Raw genomic sequence first — 13844 nt, forward strand, 5'->3', positions numbered from 1 at the left:
AGACTGGCAGGCAGAAAGAATGATAACATGGAATTTACTCTCCTGGTTCCCTTCTGGTCAGGTGGCTGTAGGCTGGTTGCTTCCCTTGCTGAGAGTCACAGCTGCTGCCAGGAAACCCTCTCCACACAGCCCCTCTCTCTGGGTCCCATAACCACTTTCTCCTCTTGCCCCTACAGGCCAAGGGGGTAAATGGCTCTCCATGGTTGTCCGCCCTAGAGTATAGTGTGAGGCCTTGTTGGTTATCCTTAATCCCGCCTACAACATTGTAAATAGCTTCTCCTTGAAAATAGCCCCTCCTTCAACTCTCCTTAATTATTCTGTTTGAATGTGCCATCTGTTTCCTGCTAGGACCCTGACTGATGCAGTCTGCATCTTTACCTCTCAGCAGGCTGCCTATTCTCAAATGCCTACTCAAATCATGCCTCCTCCAGCTGATTTGCCTTGTTTTCCTAGTCAAATAAATCTCTGCTTTTTAGGTCTCCTGTCCTACTGTGTGCCGCTAAATTTACAAATTAGAGTTTCTTATGTTTCTATGTGACTTTCCCACAAAAGTGGAAGCCCCTCAATGGTGAGAAACATGTCCAACTCATTGCAACACTCCCAGTGAAGAGGAGAATGGCTGGTGGGATAGACATGTCCAATAAATGCCTGTTAAAGAGAAGAGAAACAGTCAATATTTGTTTTTCTGATATGATATGGAATAAGATATTACTGTGCGGTGCTCAACCCCAAGACCACAAGGCCACTTTCTCCACCAGAACTGTAATCCTAGCTATGGCCTCATTATGCATGGCTATCAGTACTGACTTGCATGCCTCTGATGAAGGGGAGCTCACTCACCCACACACAAAGCCCTCCCCCAAAAGAACTATTTTGACTGGAGATGATATCATCTATTACTCAGCTCAAAGCTGCCTCCTGTAATTGCAACACTCTAGTCCCAGCCAGGGCCTAGAAACCATATAGAATAATTCTGTGACTTTCCCACAGGATAGGCCTTCAGAGCTTGAGGTGTTTGTGTCATGACCAAGTAATCATGACCCTCTCTCCCTCCCTATCTCCCTCCTTCCCTCGCTCCCTCCCTTTTTTGTTTAAATTCACAAAGCAAAAATTTATCTGCAACCTTCCACAGGTTTCTGTCTGCGCACAGGAGAGCTGATTCGGCCAGAACCCAGAAAACCCCAGCCTCATCAAGAGATGACACGTGGCCTGGTGGGCCTCACCCAGGGCACACAGCTTTCCCAGCCAGCAAACAAACAAGCCTTGGTCAAAGCGGTCACAGCTGGCACATGGTCTCTCACAGACACTCTGGGCATGCATTCCCGTGACTTAGAAAAGAGGAGGCCTTTGGAACCTGCCAGTGTTGTCTGCTGATTATGAGGTATCTGGAACCTGGGCCCCTCCACACCAGCATGGTGCTCTGCAAAGGTCAGCTGCTCTTCATCCTGTCTCAATGATACACAGTTTTTTTTTTTTCCCCAAAACTTTAGTAGCGCCACTCTCCCTATCACCTGTCTCTTAATTCTGCTTCTTATTGTTCCTTAGATTAAAAAATACCCTTCTTCCATGGGAGGTTTGAACCTAGTCGTCCTGAGTTTGAATCCAAGCTATCCATTTATTAGCAGAGTGAGCTTAGGTACGTCCCTTCATCTTTCTGAATCTTGAATTTTCAAAGCAAAACAGGGCTAAGGGTACCCACCTTCCTGGCACTTGGCAGGTGCTGTATAAACATTTGTTGCATGAATGAATGAGTGAATGAATGAGCAAATAAATGGATGTGCAAATGAATGGATGACATCCAATTATATCCATTCTACCCCACACCCATTCTGACCAGGCACAGAGGTATCTCTTGGGAGTCTAGTTTAGTGGAGCACACTGATTACAGACTTGCACTTGTGATTTAGCCTAATGATTTTCTTGACCCATGAACTTAGCTAAGTCACTGCACTCCCTAAATTTCCTCTATTTCCCATCAGTCAAATGTGAATGTTAACCTCTGTGTTGATTCCCCTGCCAAGTTCTGGAAAGGCCCAAGTTAAAGCAGAGATGACAATGCACTGTGATCTGGAAGAGACTGGTCACACACCAAGGCTTCTCTTCACATGGACTGCTCATGTCTTGGAGCCAAGGTGAGAGTCCAGGGGCCCTCCTGGTGCCAGGAAGCTGAGCTGAGGTGCTTTCTGACTTGCTGCCAGGCAGGGCATTCTCCTGCCAGCATCCTCATTCTTTTGCACATAGGTATTTTGTTCATGCACAGGAGGCCCTTGCTCTTTTGAGAGAGACATAAAGAGAAGAGTCAGCAGAAAACCTGCAGAGGTCGGCAAATGTGCTCGAGCCATCAGCAAGTCCAGGGTCCTGTGTGTTGGACAGAATAGAAAAGTTCAGTGTGAATCTGGGAAAAACAAGAAAGTGGATATTGATGGTCTCTCTGGCTTGAATCTAGTTCCTCCAGGTCCCACATTTAATACAGGTTACTCTTGAGTTCACCTTTGGGTTCTACTTTGGGATTACTGGTTATAGTTGATAGCAATGGCAGAGGCTAAGTGAGGCATTAGACCAAAGGACCCCTTTTCTGTCCTTTTTTTTAGCAGTAGATGAGAAATTCCCTCTGCCTGGAGTGTCCTCCCTTCTTCCTCCACCCAATCTCTGATGTCAAAAATATACCTATTCTTTTTTCAGGTAAATTTTATTGTGTATATTTAAGGTAGACATGATGTTATGGGAAACATAGAGATAGTAAACAGTTTACTATAGTGAAATAAATTAACATACCCATTATCTTAAGTCACCCATTTTCTTTTGGTTTTGTACCAAAAGTACTTAAAATCTGGTTATTTAGCATGAATCCCAAATACAGTTCAACCTTACTTCCTATAGTCCTCATGCTGTACATTAGTCCTCTAAATTTGTTCTATTATACCGATTGTTTTGATCTTGTTGTTCATTAGATCTCTAGATTTGTCTAACATTCTTCAAATTAGAGCTATTCTTGAAGACCTTGCTCAAATGTCACCTCTCTCAAGAAGGCTTCCCTGATATAGTCAAGCTGAAAATCAACTTTTTCTCTTTGATCATCTAGGGCACTCCCTAAACACAGCACATTACCTTTCATTAGACAAGTAATGATAAACATACTATTGAGAATTAATGATGTGCTACAAGAGAGTGTACTTTATATGTCTCCTCTCTATCAATCCTCAGAGCAACTTGACAAAACAGGTACCATTATTTTCCCCATTTTATAGATGAAGAAACAGCTTCTAAGAAGTTACAAAATAAGGAAGTCACAGACAGCTGAGACCATGGGACCAGGTTGTCTAGCCCCACGTGACTTCAGCTCTTTGAGCCTGTCCACCAGAACTTTCTGTGCTGATTAAAGTGTTTCATATTGCTTTGTCAGTATGGTAGCCACTAGTCCCCTGTGGCTAGAGTACTTGAAATGTGGCTAATGCAATTCAGGAATTGGATTTTGAGTTTTATTTAGCTTTGACTGACTTAAATTTAAGTAGGCACATGTTGCTAGGAATGACCATATTGGACTCTGCAACTCTCACCCACTCTATGTCATGCAATACAACAGCTATTTGTACTCAGTTCATATCACTCAATTTGAACTCTGGGCTCTTTGAAAAAACAGGGCTCTCAGGCTTCCTACAGAAATAGGTACTGAGTGCTCATGGTAGGCACTCAGTACCTATTTCTGTAATAAACTGTTTGCCTATGGTCTCCATGATGACCTGAGTAAAAGAGTTGCTTCAATCATGAAGCTGCTGGTTGACCCAGAAAAATCCCCATATCACCCATGGGCCTCAGGTGCCTTATCTATAATATGGAGGACATCAAGTTCAACTTTCAGCAGGGCATCTTTAGCCCGGTAAGGTCTTACCTGTGTGGAGAGTCGGGGTCAAAGCAAGTCTGAGTGACATCGGTGATTTTAGGGTCACAGCACTCTCCACCATCAAAGTTGAACCGTTCATAGTTGCAGTCCATGTCACACACCCCGTTCTGTTGCTTCTTCATGAAGGCGGGGTGGCGCAGGTGACGGCAATCCCCACCGTCATGGCCGGTCAGCGTGTGGTTGCACTCGGGGTCACAGTTCTCATCCCCAATCTTGCTGATGTCACAGTTGGCCAGGATGAGGCGGCGGCGAAGGGAGGAGTTGCTCACCTCCAGCACCTTCAGCTCCCAGGAGATGTTGTAGTGCTTGAAGGCCTCAGCCAGCTGCTGGTGCTGGAAGTCCACCTGCTCACGGGTCACCATCGGGTTCTTATGATCATCTTCATAGAGGTTGACCACGCGGTAGCGCACCACCTTGGGCTGGCGGAAACTCGGGAGCTGATTGTAGCTGGCGATGACCTCTGCGTTGTCACACAATGTCTGTCCGCACAGAGGAGGCTCCAGACTTGTGTCCAGCAGAAAGCCGTGGGCATTGCTGAATTCCACTTTGGGGCTGCTGCCATCCTTCATGGGGGACCAGGCATGCTTCACATTGTCCCAGTTCTCCTGGAGGAGGAGTTGAGGTAGAGCAGTGTGGGTGCCGTGGGTTTCCATGTCAGACAGTATCTCCCGCTGAGTCCTGGCCACCTTCCACAGACTGAAGTGCTCGATGTAGCCCCGGTAGTTGTGATTCAGGGCACTGCCCCCTAACATGAGCACTTTGCACTTCTGGGTCAGTGGGCTGAATATGCCACCCACTTGCTCCCCAGAGGTGGCCACCTGTGCACCATTTACATAGAGCTTCATGAACCGCCCATCATAGGTGGCAGCTAGATATACCCACTGGCCTGGGAGGTAGCTGCGGTGGGCATTGATGGTGGTCACTTGCCAGGCCCGGTCTGTCTTCAAGGAGAAAAAGTAGCGTGGGTCTCTGTTGCCTTGGTCACTGATGGTGTGAATGCCCACGACCCATCCTCGGTCACGTGAGGTATAAGAACATTTGTCATATAGCCCTATGTGGCCCCAAAAGAGAAAGATTAATAAATAAAGGATGGAAAAGGAAGGGGGGTTAATTTATTTTTCTCTGATAAAATTTGTATCAGGTTATCCTAGACTCATCGCTTTCCAACTGCTCTGTGGGATCCTAGCAGTGCCTCTGGGACCACCTCGAGGGCAAGGCAAGGGCTGGAGGAGCTGAGAGAGTGCATAAGTTGGGTTTGGGGCATTCTCATCACAACTTTAACCTGCGAAGTGTAACTTTTATTAGTTTTGAATATGAAGCATACAAGAAAGATTTTTGTTTAAAGAAAGGGTACTTCACCTAATGAAAATGCAACAACAGCAGCAATAATAATAAAAATCTGAAAACCATTTTCCAAAGCTGTTGGATGGGGAAGAGGACTTCGTAATTAAGAGGGTGTTTTAAGTGTAAGATAATATACACGGTGAAAGGAGAAACAGAGGGAGATGATAATGAACAGAAGATGCTCATTTAGAAGGGAGGTCCCTACAACAGTTATCAGAACTTTGAGTGCACATCTGCCATTAGCAGTCATTAAATGATCAATGGCATTAAATTGTCAGGAAAGTTGGGGTATAAAAGTGAGGATCAGGAGCTGAAAAGCTGGAACTTCATTCTCTAACAGGAATCTTGCCATTTATCCCCAAAGAAAGAAAACACACTTCAGAGCTAAACTAGAAAGGTTTTCAAAGATCATCACCACCAAACCGTTTGTTTGACAGGTGAGAGAGCTGAGCCCCAGAGAATAGAAGGCATTTGTCAAGTCACAGAGTCATTGACAGTATATATATATATATATATATATATATATATATATATATATATTTAATAATAATGAGCAAAATCTCCTAAGCCTCTATGGCAGGCCAGACATTGTGCTAAGGTCTGTATATGCATTAACTTAATCCATGTAATATCCCTAAGGTGGTGACATTAAGTTTCTCATTTAACTGATGAGAATATGGAAGTTAAAGGAGATGGAGAGACAGGTTGAAGGTCAACTGCTTGGTAAGTGGATCCTAGATCCATCAGACCCTTAGATTCACCATCCTAGGCACTAATTTTATAGCAACTCTCCCTGCCTCACCAAAGTTATCAGGCATCTGGGCTATGCCACCTACCTGGGGCATGTCACACATTTGAGTTCGATATTTGAGGAAGTTCCAAGCCAAGCATCTCTATAGTTACTCTGGGAACCCCAGGAAGTAGGTTAGCGGATTCTCTCTGGATCAAATTATCTTTATGCTCACCAACCCCCATTTCCTAGCCTTTCTGGAATATACCCAGTGTCCTTGGCACAGACAAAGCTGTTGGATGGGGAAGAGGACTTTCTAATTAAGAGTGTATTTTAAGTGTCAGATGATGTATGAGGCCAGGTGGGAGAAGAAAGAGAGGGAGAGGAGAGTGAATAAAAGATGTTCATTTAGAAGGACAGTGACCGCTCTCAGCTGGAGAATTGTCGTGGTCACCATAACTCTGGGAGTTCACCTGCCATTAGTGCTCATCAAATGAGCATGGAGAGCTTCTAGCAAAATCAATAGAGGAGGCCCACACAGTCTTCACTCCTTTGTGGGCAGTGGGAGCTTAGAATTGGTGTAAATCTCTTTGTTAGCAGCTGACATGGCCAGCAGTCTTGGCCTAGCATCTATGCCAATCTAAATCTCTCCTCCCACTTCCTGCTCAACCATCTTTCAGGAAATGGCCAGAGTCTCCTTATAAAGTCATCCTGCTCTTACCATCAGGACAACCTTAATGAAGCACCAAGTGCCTCCTCTGATGTCCTCTGGGTCCTAATCCTCTATCTGGTAAAGGAGGGGGTTAAGTGAGGTTCTGTGTCACATACTAGGTCCAAGTCTGATTTTCTTTATTCTAGACTTCCCAATGACTAACATGCAAGGTACCTCTTTCAAGAAGTTCTTCCTGACTGCCCTGTGAATAGTGATTATTCTCTTCTTTGAACTCTTTTTACTTTTAGGAAACTCGACACGTGCACTTCGGTTTTGGCGTTGTCTGTGTTCTCACCATTATCCCCTCTCTGCTAAACTGTATTCTTCTCGAGAGCAACGGTTATGTCTGTGTCATTCCAGTAACCTGTCCAGCACCTTGCTACAGCAGGCATGGGAATGATTCTACATGGAGCAGGAGATGCGAAAGGGTAGGGATTTTAAGGACAAACAGAATCAAGGGCATTAACTTATGTCTCTATAACTAAAGTACAGAGAGAATCAGAGAATAAAATGTATTCTTGGTAAAGTAGAAAGATCAGGATCTTTGGACTCATGGTAATTTACTTTGAATCTTGACAACAGCAGTTACTAGTTGTACAAATGGGGCAAAATTGCTTCACCTCTAAGCCTTAATTCCTTCATCTGTATCTCTAAATATATTGTCATAAAAGACATAGTGAATATGACATCCTCCGCATACAACGGCTGTCCAAATGAGAGTTCATTGTTAAGATGCTGAAGGGTTCAGGGGCAATGTAGAGGATGAAAAGGAGTGAAGAAATGACAGGAAACAAAATACAAAGGCCAGAAAGAGAGGGTACCCTGAAGGCATTTTGCCCGATATATCAAGAAGGAAGGCTCAAAAAAGCCCCGGTCCTCCTCAAACCCACTGGCAAACCCTTCTTAGAAATCATAGATTCCGTCAGCTTAGATGATATCATGAGACTACATATTAAAAGCTGCCTCCCCACTGACTCCTTCAAAAGACTAAGATCCAACTCCAGATTTGAAGTGAGTTGCCCCAGATCTATCTGTTGCTGCCCATTATGGGAACCAGTGAGAGCAGAGGTTCCTGAAGCCATGACATTCATGCTCTTTCCCACCTCTTAGCTCACCTTCTGTCTCTCCCAACTAACCCTATCACTCATGAAAAGAAAATGAATGACCTTCTAACGAGAAAATTAAAATCTAAAACAAGATCCTTTTTCCCTCTCCTTCTCTGTCTCTCTCTCTGCAGGTTTTTATTTTGCCAGGGGCTCCAAGTCCCTGGTTTTCCTGTTGCCTTTGGAAGGCAGCTAGCCTAGTTAGCAAGGTAAAATGTTTACACATCTGTAGGGTGCTCTCAGTTCAGAACCTTGCCGGGGCTTGGGACCCAGTCTCAGGCCACCTCTGTTTGCAATTGAGAGAAGGGGGAAGAAGTGAGAAAAGGCAGATTCCGCCAAAGAGCTAAGAAATAAGGGGTGGCTTAGCCATGGGAGGCAGAGAGGAAGGGCAAAGAGAGGGTTTTCAGTGGAACCAAAAAGAAACACATTAAGGGAAATGAGAACCTTGAAGCAGCGGATTCACAAGTTCAGAGGGAAATATTTACCTGGAGTATAAGTAGTGAAAGAAAATCACGGAGCTTCCATAAGGTTGGGGGAGTATAGTGGCAATGGGGTTTTATTTCTATATGAAAATAACTTAATCAACAGTAGTCTTATTTTAGGGTCTGAAAGGGAAGCATCCCTGTATCACCAGCTCAGAACCAGAAGTTTGGCACCAGAAATCAGGCTTGACTTGCCAGGTAACCTTGCCTGGGACAAGTCATACCACCTCCTCTATGCTGCTGAACCTAATTTCCCTTCTCTGTAAAAGAAGGGGTCGGGATAAAAATGATCCCTTGCTAGAATTTAAGAGCTCTTTTGTTCTCTGTTAGAATGGTTCCTTGTAAGGAGAAGGTGCTCAAAAATATGTGTTGATTTGAATTAGATGCCTTATGTCATTCCCAACTCTTGCATGCTTAGGTTCTGTCTCCCCTGAGGATCTCTATACAGGACACAGAATGCTCTTCTCTGGAGGACACAAAAGAACACCCACATCTCCACACTGCCCTTCCTCACAGTTCTCCATGAAGATATAGGCATAGTACAAAAAAAATGGTGCAAATGTGTCTGAAGTCAGCACCATGTGTGTGGGACTAGAGGATGATCCCAGGGCATATAGTCCCATGTGGCAAGATGGAAGGCCACATGCAATTTTGCACACAATCTACATATAATTAGCATATGTCTGTCTCAATGCTATAAGCACATAGAATTAGACAATGAAAGTGTGCAAGAGTCCCTCTACAGAAGTGTGTCTGGGCACACTGCACACAGGGAGAGGCTGAGGTGCAGCAGGAAAGGAGCCTGCCCTGGTCCTCCTGTGAAGGTACTATCGCTGGAACCCTGGCCAGCTGATCTTTCTAATGCACCCCATCTTCCTGCAGCTAGGCTGGATGTGAAAAGGGTTCTATAGGCCCCCAGAAACTTGATGTCTCTTTTTTTTCATTGCCTCTTTTTCTTATCTATGCATTCAATCTCATCCCAGAAAGGAATAACATTCACCAAAGAAAAAAGCTCAAAGGCATGGAAAGAGTCTCTCAGAACCTTGGCTAAGGCTGTACAAAGTGTGGGAGAATACTCTGGGCATTAGGGGTATTCTCTAAAGATCATCACGGTAGATATTACCCCAAGGCAAGTCTGTCTGATGACCCCATGCCACTCAGGCATATCTTCCTCCTGTATATTCCTCATACTCCTCCCCATTCTAAAACTACCTCATCACCGAGTAATTACTCATTCAAGATCTGTGCTTCCCACATATGTGGCTGTTTGCTTCATTTATAAATGCCCAACATCCAACCTGAAGTCTGGTATGTTATAAGTGCACTGCAGAGTTTGTTATTGAAAGTTAAAAATAAAGAAAGGGGGGATTCTTCCCTATTTCTGCCTTCTCTATAAGAGTATCTTACTCTTTATTGAGAACATGCTATCGTTTACTCTATGTTAATTATCTTGCTTAATCTTCACAACAAATCAATCAGCATTGTTCCCTCTTCAGGGTAGACTGATGCTCAGGATAGGGAAATGGTTGCCCAAAGCAACACAGCTCAGAATCCAGGTCTATAGAATTCCCACACCCAGGCTCTTAGTCATGGTCACCACATTAAGTGCCAAAGGCCAAATGTTTTGTTGTAGGCTGTTTAAAGGTATGGCCCCCTCTGGAAAGATTTCTGTAAGTTCTACAGCACCCACACAAGCAAGGTGAATTGAATTGAAAGCCAGGAGGCTGCTGTCTTTATCATTCTACTGTATGGACCTAAACAATTAACTAAGAATCGATGGTTCTTTATTACTAAATAGTAATCTATTCCACTGGGCTCACCCCACTTCACTAGAATCCAAAGTTTGTCCAGGCATAGTTGTCCATCTGGAGTGCCTCCTCGAGCTTGTCCTTTGGCATCTGGACTTCCGTTACCGGCCTACCTGCCTGATGGTTTCTGACTCAGGTTTCCTCTAACTTCCAAGGTCTATACTGATTTTTCTTCCCACACTCTTGGCTGCCTCCCATTTTCTTTTTCATTGTGTTGGACTAAATTGTGTTCCACCAAACTTCATATGTTAAAGATATAACCCCCAGTACCTTGGAATTTAACTGTATTTGGAGATACAGTCTTTTAAAAGGTAATTAAATTAAAGTGAGGTGATAAGGCAGATCCTAATCCAATTTGACTGGTGTTCTTATAAGAGGAGAAAATTAGGACACAAGTAATACAGAGAAAAGACTATGTGAAGATACAAGGAAAAGACGACCATCTACAAACCAGTGAGAGAGAGAAAAAAAAAAAGAGAGAGAGAGAGAGGTCTTGGAAGAAACAAACCCGGCTGACACCTTGATCTTGGACTTTTGATCTCCAGAATTTTAAGAAAATAAATTTCTGTTGTTTAAGCCCATCAGGTTGGGGTCCTTTGTTATGACTGCCCTAGCAAACCATCGTTCAACCAGTTTTCTAAGCTCTGCCACTGAAATTTTTCTAAAATCTATCTTATCTCCTAATATCTGTTCCCAGTTCAGAATTTTTCTCTTGTTACAATGCAATGTCTCAATTTACTCAATGGGTGTTTTGAGTAGAGCAAGGTGTGTTAGAAAGATAGCAAAATTGGTGGTGTGTTTATCACATACAGGAAACATTCCTCACTGGGGAGTGGGGTTTCTGTGTTTCTGAATCACCTGCTGTGTGTTGGGCATGTGGGCAGCAACTTCCCTCTCAAGGTGTCTCCTAGAATCCTCACAATAATCTGCTACAATAGGTACTATTTACAGATTAGAAAACTGGAGAGTCAGAGAGGCGAGGTCCCCTGCCTAAGGTCCCACAGCACTAAGGGGTAGGAAAAACTGGAATTTGAGTCTCCTAATTTCAAATTCGAAAGCTCCCCCACAGTTGAGGGGGACTCTAGCTATGCTTTCTTCCTGTGGTCTTGCCTAGGATGTTTTCCTGGGAAGCTTTAAGTCAACATAAAATTATCTCTGATAACATTTGACTTTCTGTCATCACCGTCTGGGGGCAGGGAGGGGGGGCTGAGATAATTAGCAAAGGATGGCAATTTATATGCAATTCGTGTTATTGTTTGTTTTCTGTCATTGGGAGAGCAGATATAGAAGGAGAAAAAACTCTACCAGGACATTTCTTCTGTGAAAAAGTGGTATTTTAAAATAAATAATGATAATAATAACAAACACTTTCTGAAAGCCTCTATGTAGTAGTCTCTTTACTAAGCACAGACTAAGTGGGATTTATTAGTATTTTTTTGATAGATAAGGAAACTGAGATGTAGAAAGGTTAATTGATTTTCCCTCCAAGGATCCAGTGAGGGATTGGGAGAATCACGATTCTAACTCTCATCGCTCTCACTCCAGAGCCAAAGCTCCCCACCAAGATGCTTTCCATGATGGATTGGTGTTCTCAGTCCACCATGAAGGCTGTAATGTCCAGGTCTGCTATGCTGTGCTGTGGTCTCTGGGTGAGTAGCTCTCCACTCTGGGCTTCCTCACTTCCTTTCCTTAGGATATGAGAGTGTTAGATCCGGTCACAGAAGTCCCTTCCATATACATTCTGTGATTCCAAGATCCCAGTGACTCCAGGTATCCCAGCATTGGTTCCCCTGTGGGAGACATAAGGTCATTGCAGGGCAGGGTAAAAGGCAGTTTCAGACCCTTCAATTAAAGGATGCCCACTAGCTGTGGGACATCTGCCAGGAGAATACAAGAAGAGGTGAGAGGATGAGGGGATGAAAGGGGGAATTTAGGTCAACAATCTGGTTTCTTTCATGAGGCTAAAAAAATTAAAAGCTAAAGGTTGGAGCTGGTCCCTTTTTTGTTTTGTTTTGTTTTGCTTTCCCTTCCATGATTTAATCGCTAGTATCAAAGCCACAGAGGAATGCTTGAGAGAGCAATCCTATGGAAAGCTTTTATCTGTCCAGAGGAGAGTGATTAAAACAGACAGATTTGGGTTAAGTATACCCATGGTCCCTGCACTTGGTTCAGTCGGGGGGAGACCCACCAAAATGACCTGGAGGACTCAGCACCATCAGGCATTCAGAGGAAGGCTGGGATGTCACTGAGGAGGGTACTTGGGGGACGGCTCCTCAGCATCCTCATCCCTCTGGGTCCACCCTGGGTCAAAAGATTTGCCTTAGGCTCAGTGAAAGGAGGAGGCTTAAAGGGAGACATACAGGACTGGAGGATTATACCAAGTTATACTGGGTTCTGGACATCTCTGTATCTTGTACAACAGAGGCAGGAGCATTGAAAGTAACCACATGGAACAATTCTCAAGGTCAGGTTAGCTCAGGTGTTTCCCATGTGTTGGCCATGCAAGTGTAGGAGGAGGACAAGACTGCCCTTCTCAGGATGGCATGGAGCAGTAGACTGAGCACCCTCGATGGCACCTGTCTCTGCTCTCCTGCCTGTATTCTTTTTCCTTGCCGGGAACTGTTACCTGAAAGTACCCTGACTACATGGGTCTGCTCACCCTTTTTACTAGCTGTGTGACATCAGGCAAGTTAATTCACCTCTCTGAACCTCAGTTTTCCCACATATACACTAGGATGAAGAATCTTATTCTGTACACTTTACAGATGTCTTCTGAGAGAGAAAAGAGATAAATGTATGCGTATTTCCTTGCAAACTATTTAAGGCTATCCAGATGTGAGGCAAGCTTGAGAATAGTATGCCTGAGGATTCCTGAAACCCGTAAGTTTTAATAATACACAGACTTATGTGATGCATTTGTGACAGCAAACTGCTCTTGAGGGCTCAAGGTGCACCAGTAATTCCCTTTGGCTCTTGTGTCTCCAGTCTTCCTCCTTTGCTCATGTGTAAGCAGTCTGCATGGACATAGAAAGGTTGGGGGATTACAGGCCAGTAAATCTGAGTTCAAATGCTGGCTTTGCCATTTACTAGCTATGGATGGAAAAGTCAGGGCACCTTTCCCAGTATTAGTCTCCCCATCTGTAAAATGGACATGATACATCTTCCTCTGACAGTTGTAGTGGGGGAACTAATGAGAATACAAATGTGACAGCACTTGGCACATGGCCACTGGCAACAAAACAAGTGTTACAACACATGGACAGTGGCATGAGGCTGATCTGTGTATCTCAGCTCTGCTCCCTGTTAGCTGTGTAGCCTTGGGCAAAATCTCTATCTCCTTGATAGTTTCCTCATATGTAAACTGACAATAACAAGCACTTAATAAATAGTGCCATTTCCACGATTTAGTAAGAGAATCCAAATACTCATTTGCATAGAAAGGGATCATTGTAGCTACACTTTTCAAAAATGTATATTAATAATAAATATCTTTCCGGCCAGGCAATGTGGCTCACGCCTGTAACCCCTGCACTTTGGGAGGCTGAGCTGGGCGGATCACCTGAGGTCAGGAGTTCAAGACCAGCCTGGTCAACATGATGAAACCCTGTCTTTACTAAAAATACAAAAAATTAGCCAGGCATTGTATTGCATGCCTGTAATCCCAGCTACTCAGGAGGCTAAGGCAAGAGAATCGCTTGAACCCGGGAGGCAGAGGTTGCAGTGAGCCGAGATCGCGCCACTGCATTCCGGCCTGGGCAACGAGA

General features: G+C 44.2%; 1 protein-coding gene across 1 annotated transcript in view; it reads right to left on the reverse strand.

The window, feature by feature from the left end:
- Window positions 1-13844, reverse strand: part of PAPPA (pappalysin 1) — a 249545-nt gene that overhangs the window by 210775 nt on the left and 24926 nt on the right. Inside the window, exon 3 of the mRNA XM_025359303.1 lies at window positions 3890-4952. Within this exon, the coding sequence (XP_025215088.1) occupies window positions 3890-4952 (1063 nt within the window). The remainder of the gene's footprint in view (window positions 1-3889; window positions 4953-13844) is intronic.

Source organism: Theropithecus gelada, chromosome 15, assembly GCF_003255815.1.
Source record: "Theropithecus gelada isolate Dixy chromosome 15, Tgel_1.0, whole genome shotgun sequence".
Classification (NCBI taxonomy): domain Eukaryota; kingdom Metazoa; phylum Chordata; class Mammalia; order Primates; family Cercopithecidae; genus Theropithecus; species Theropithecus gelada.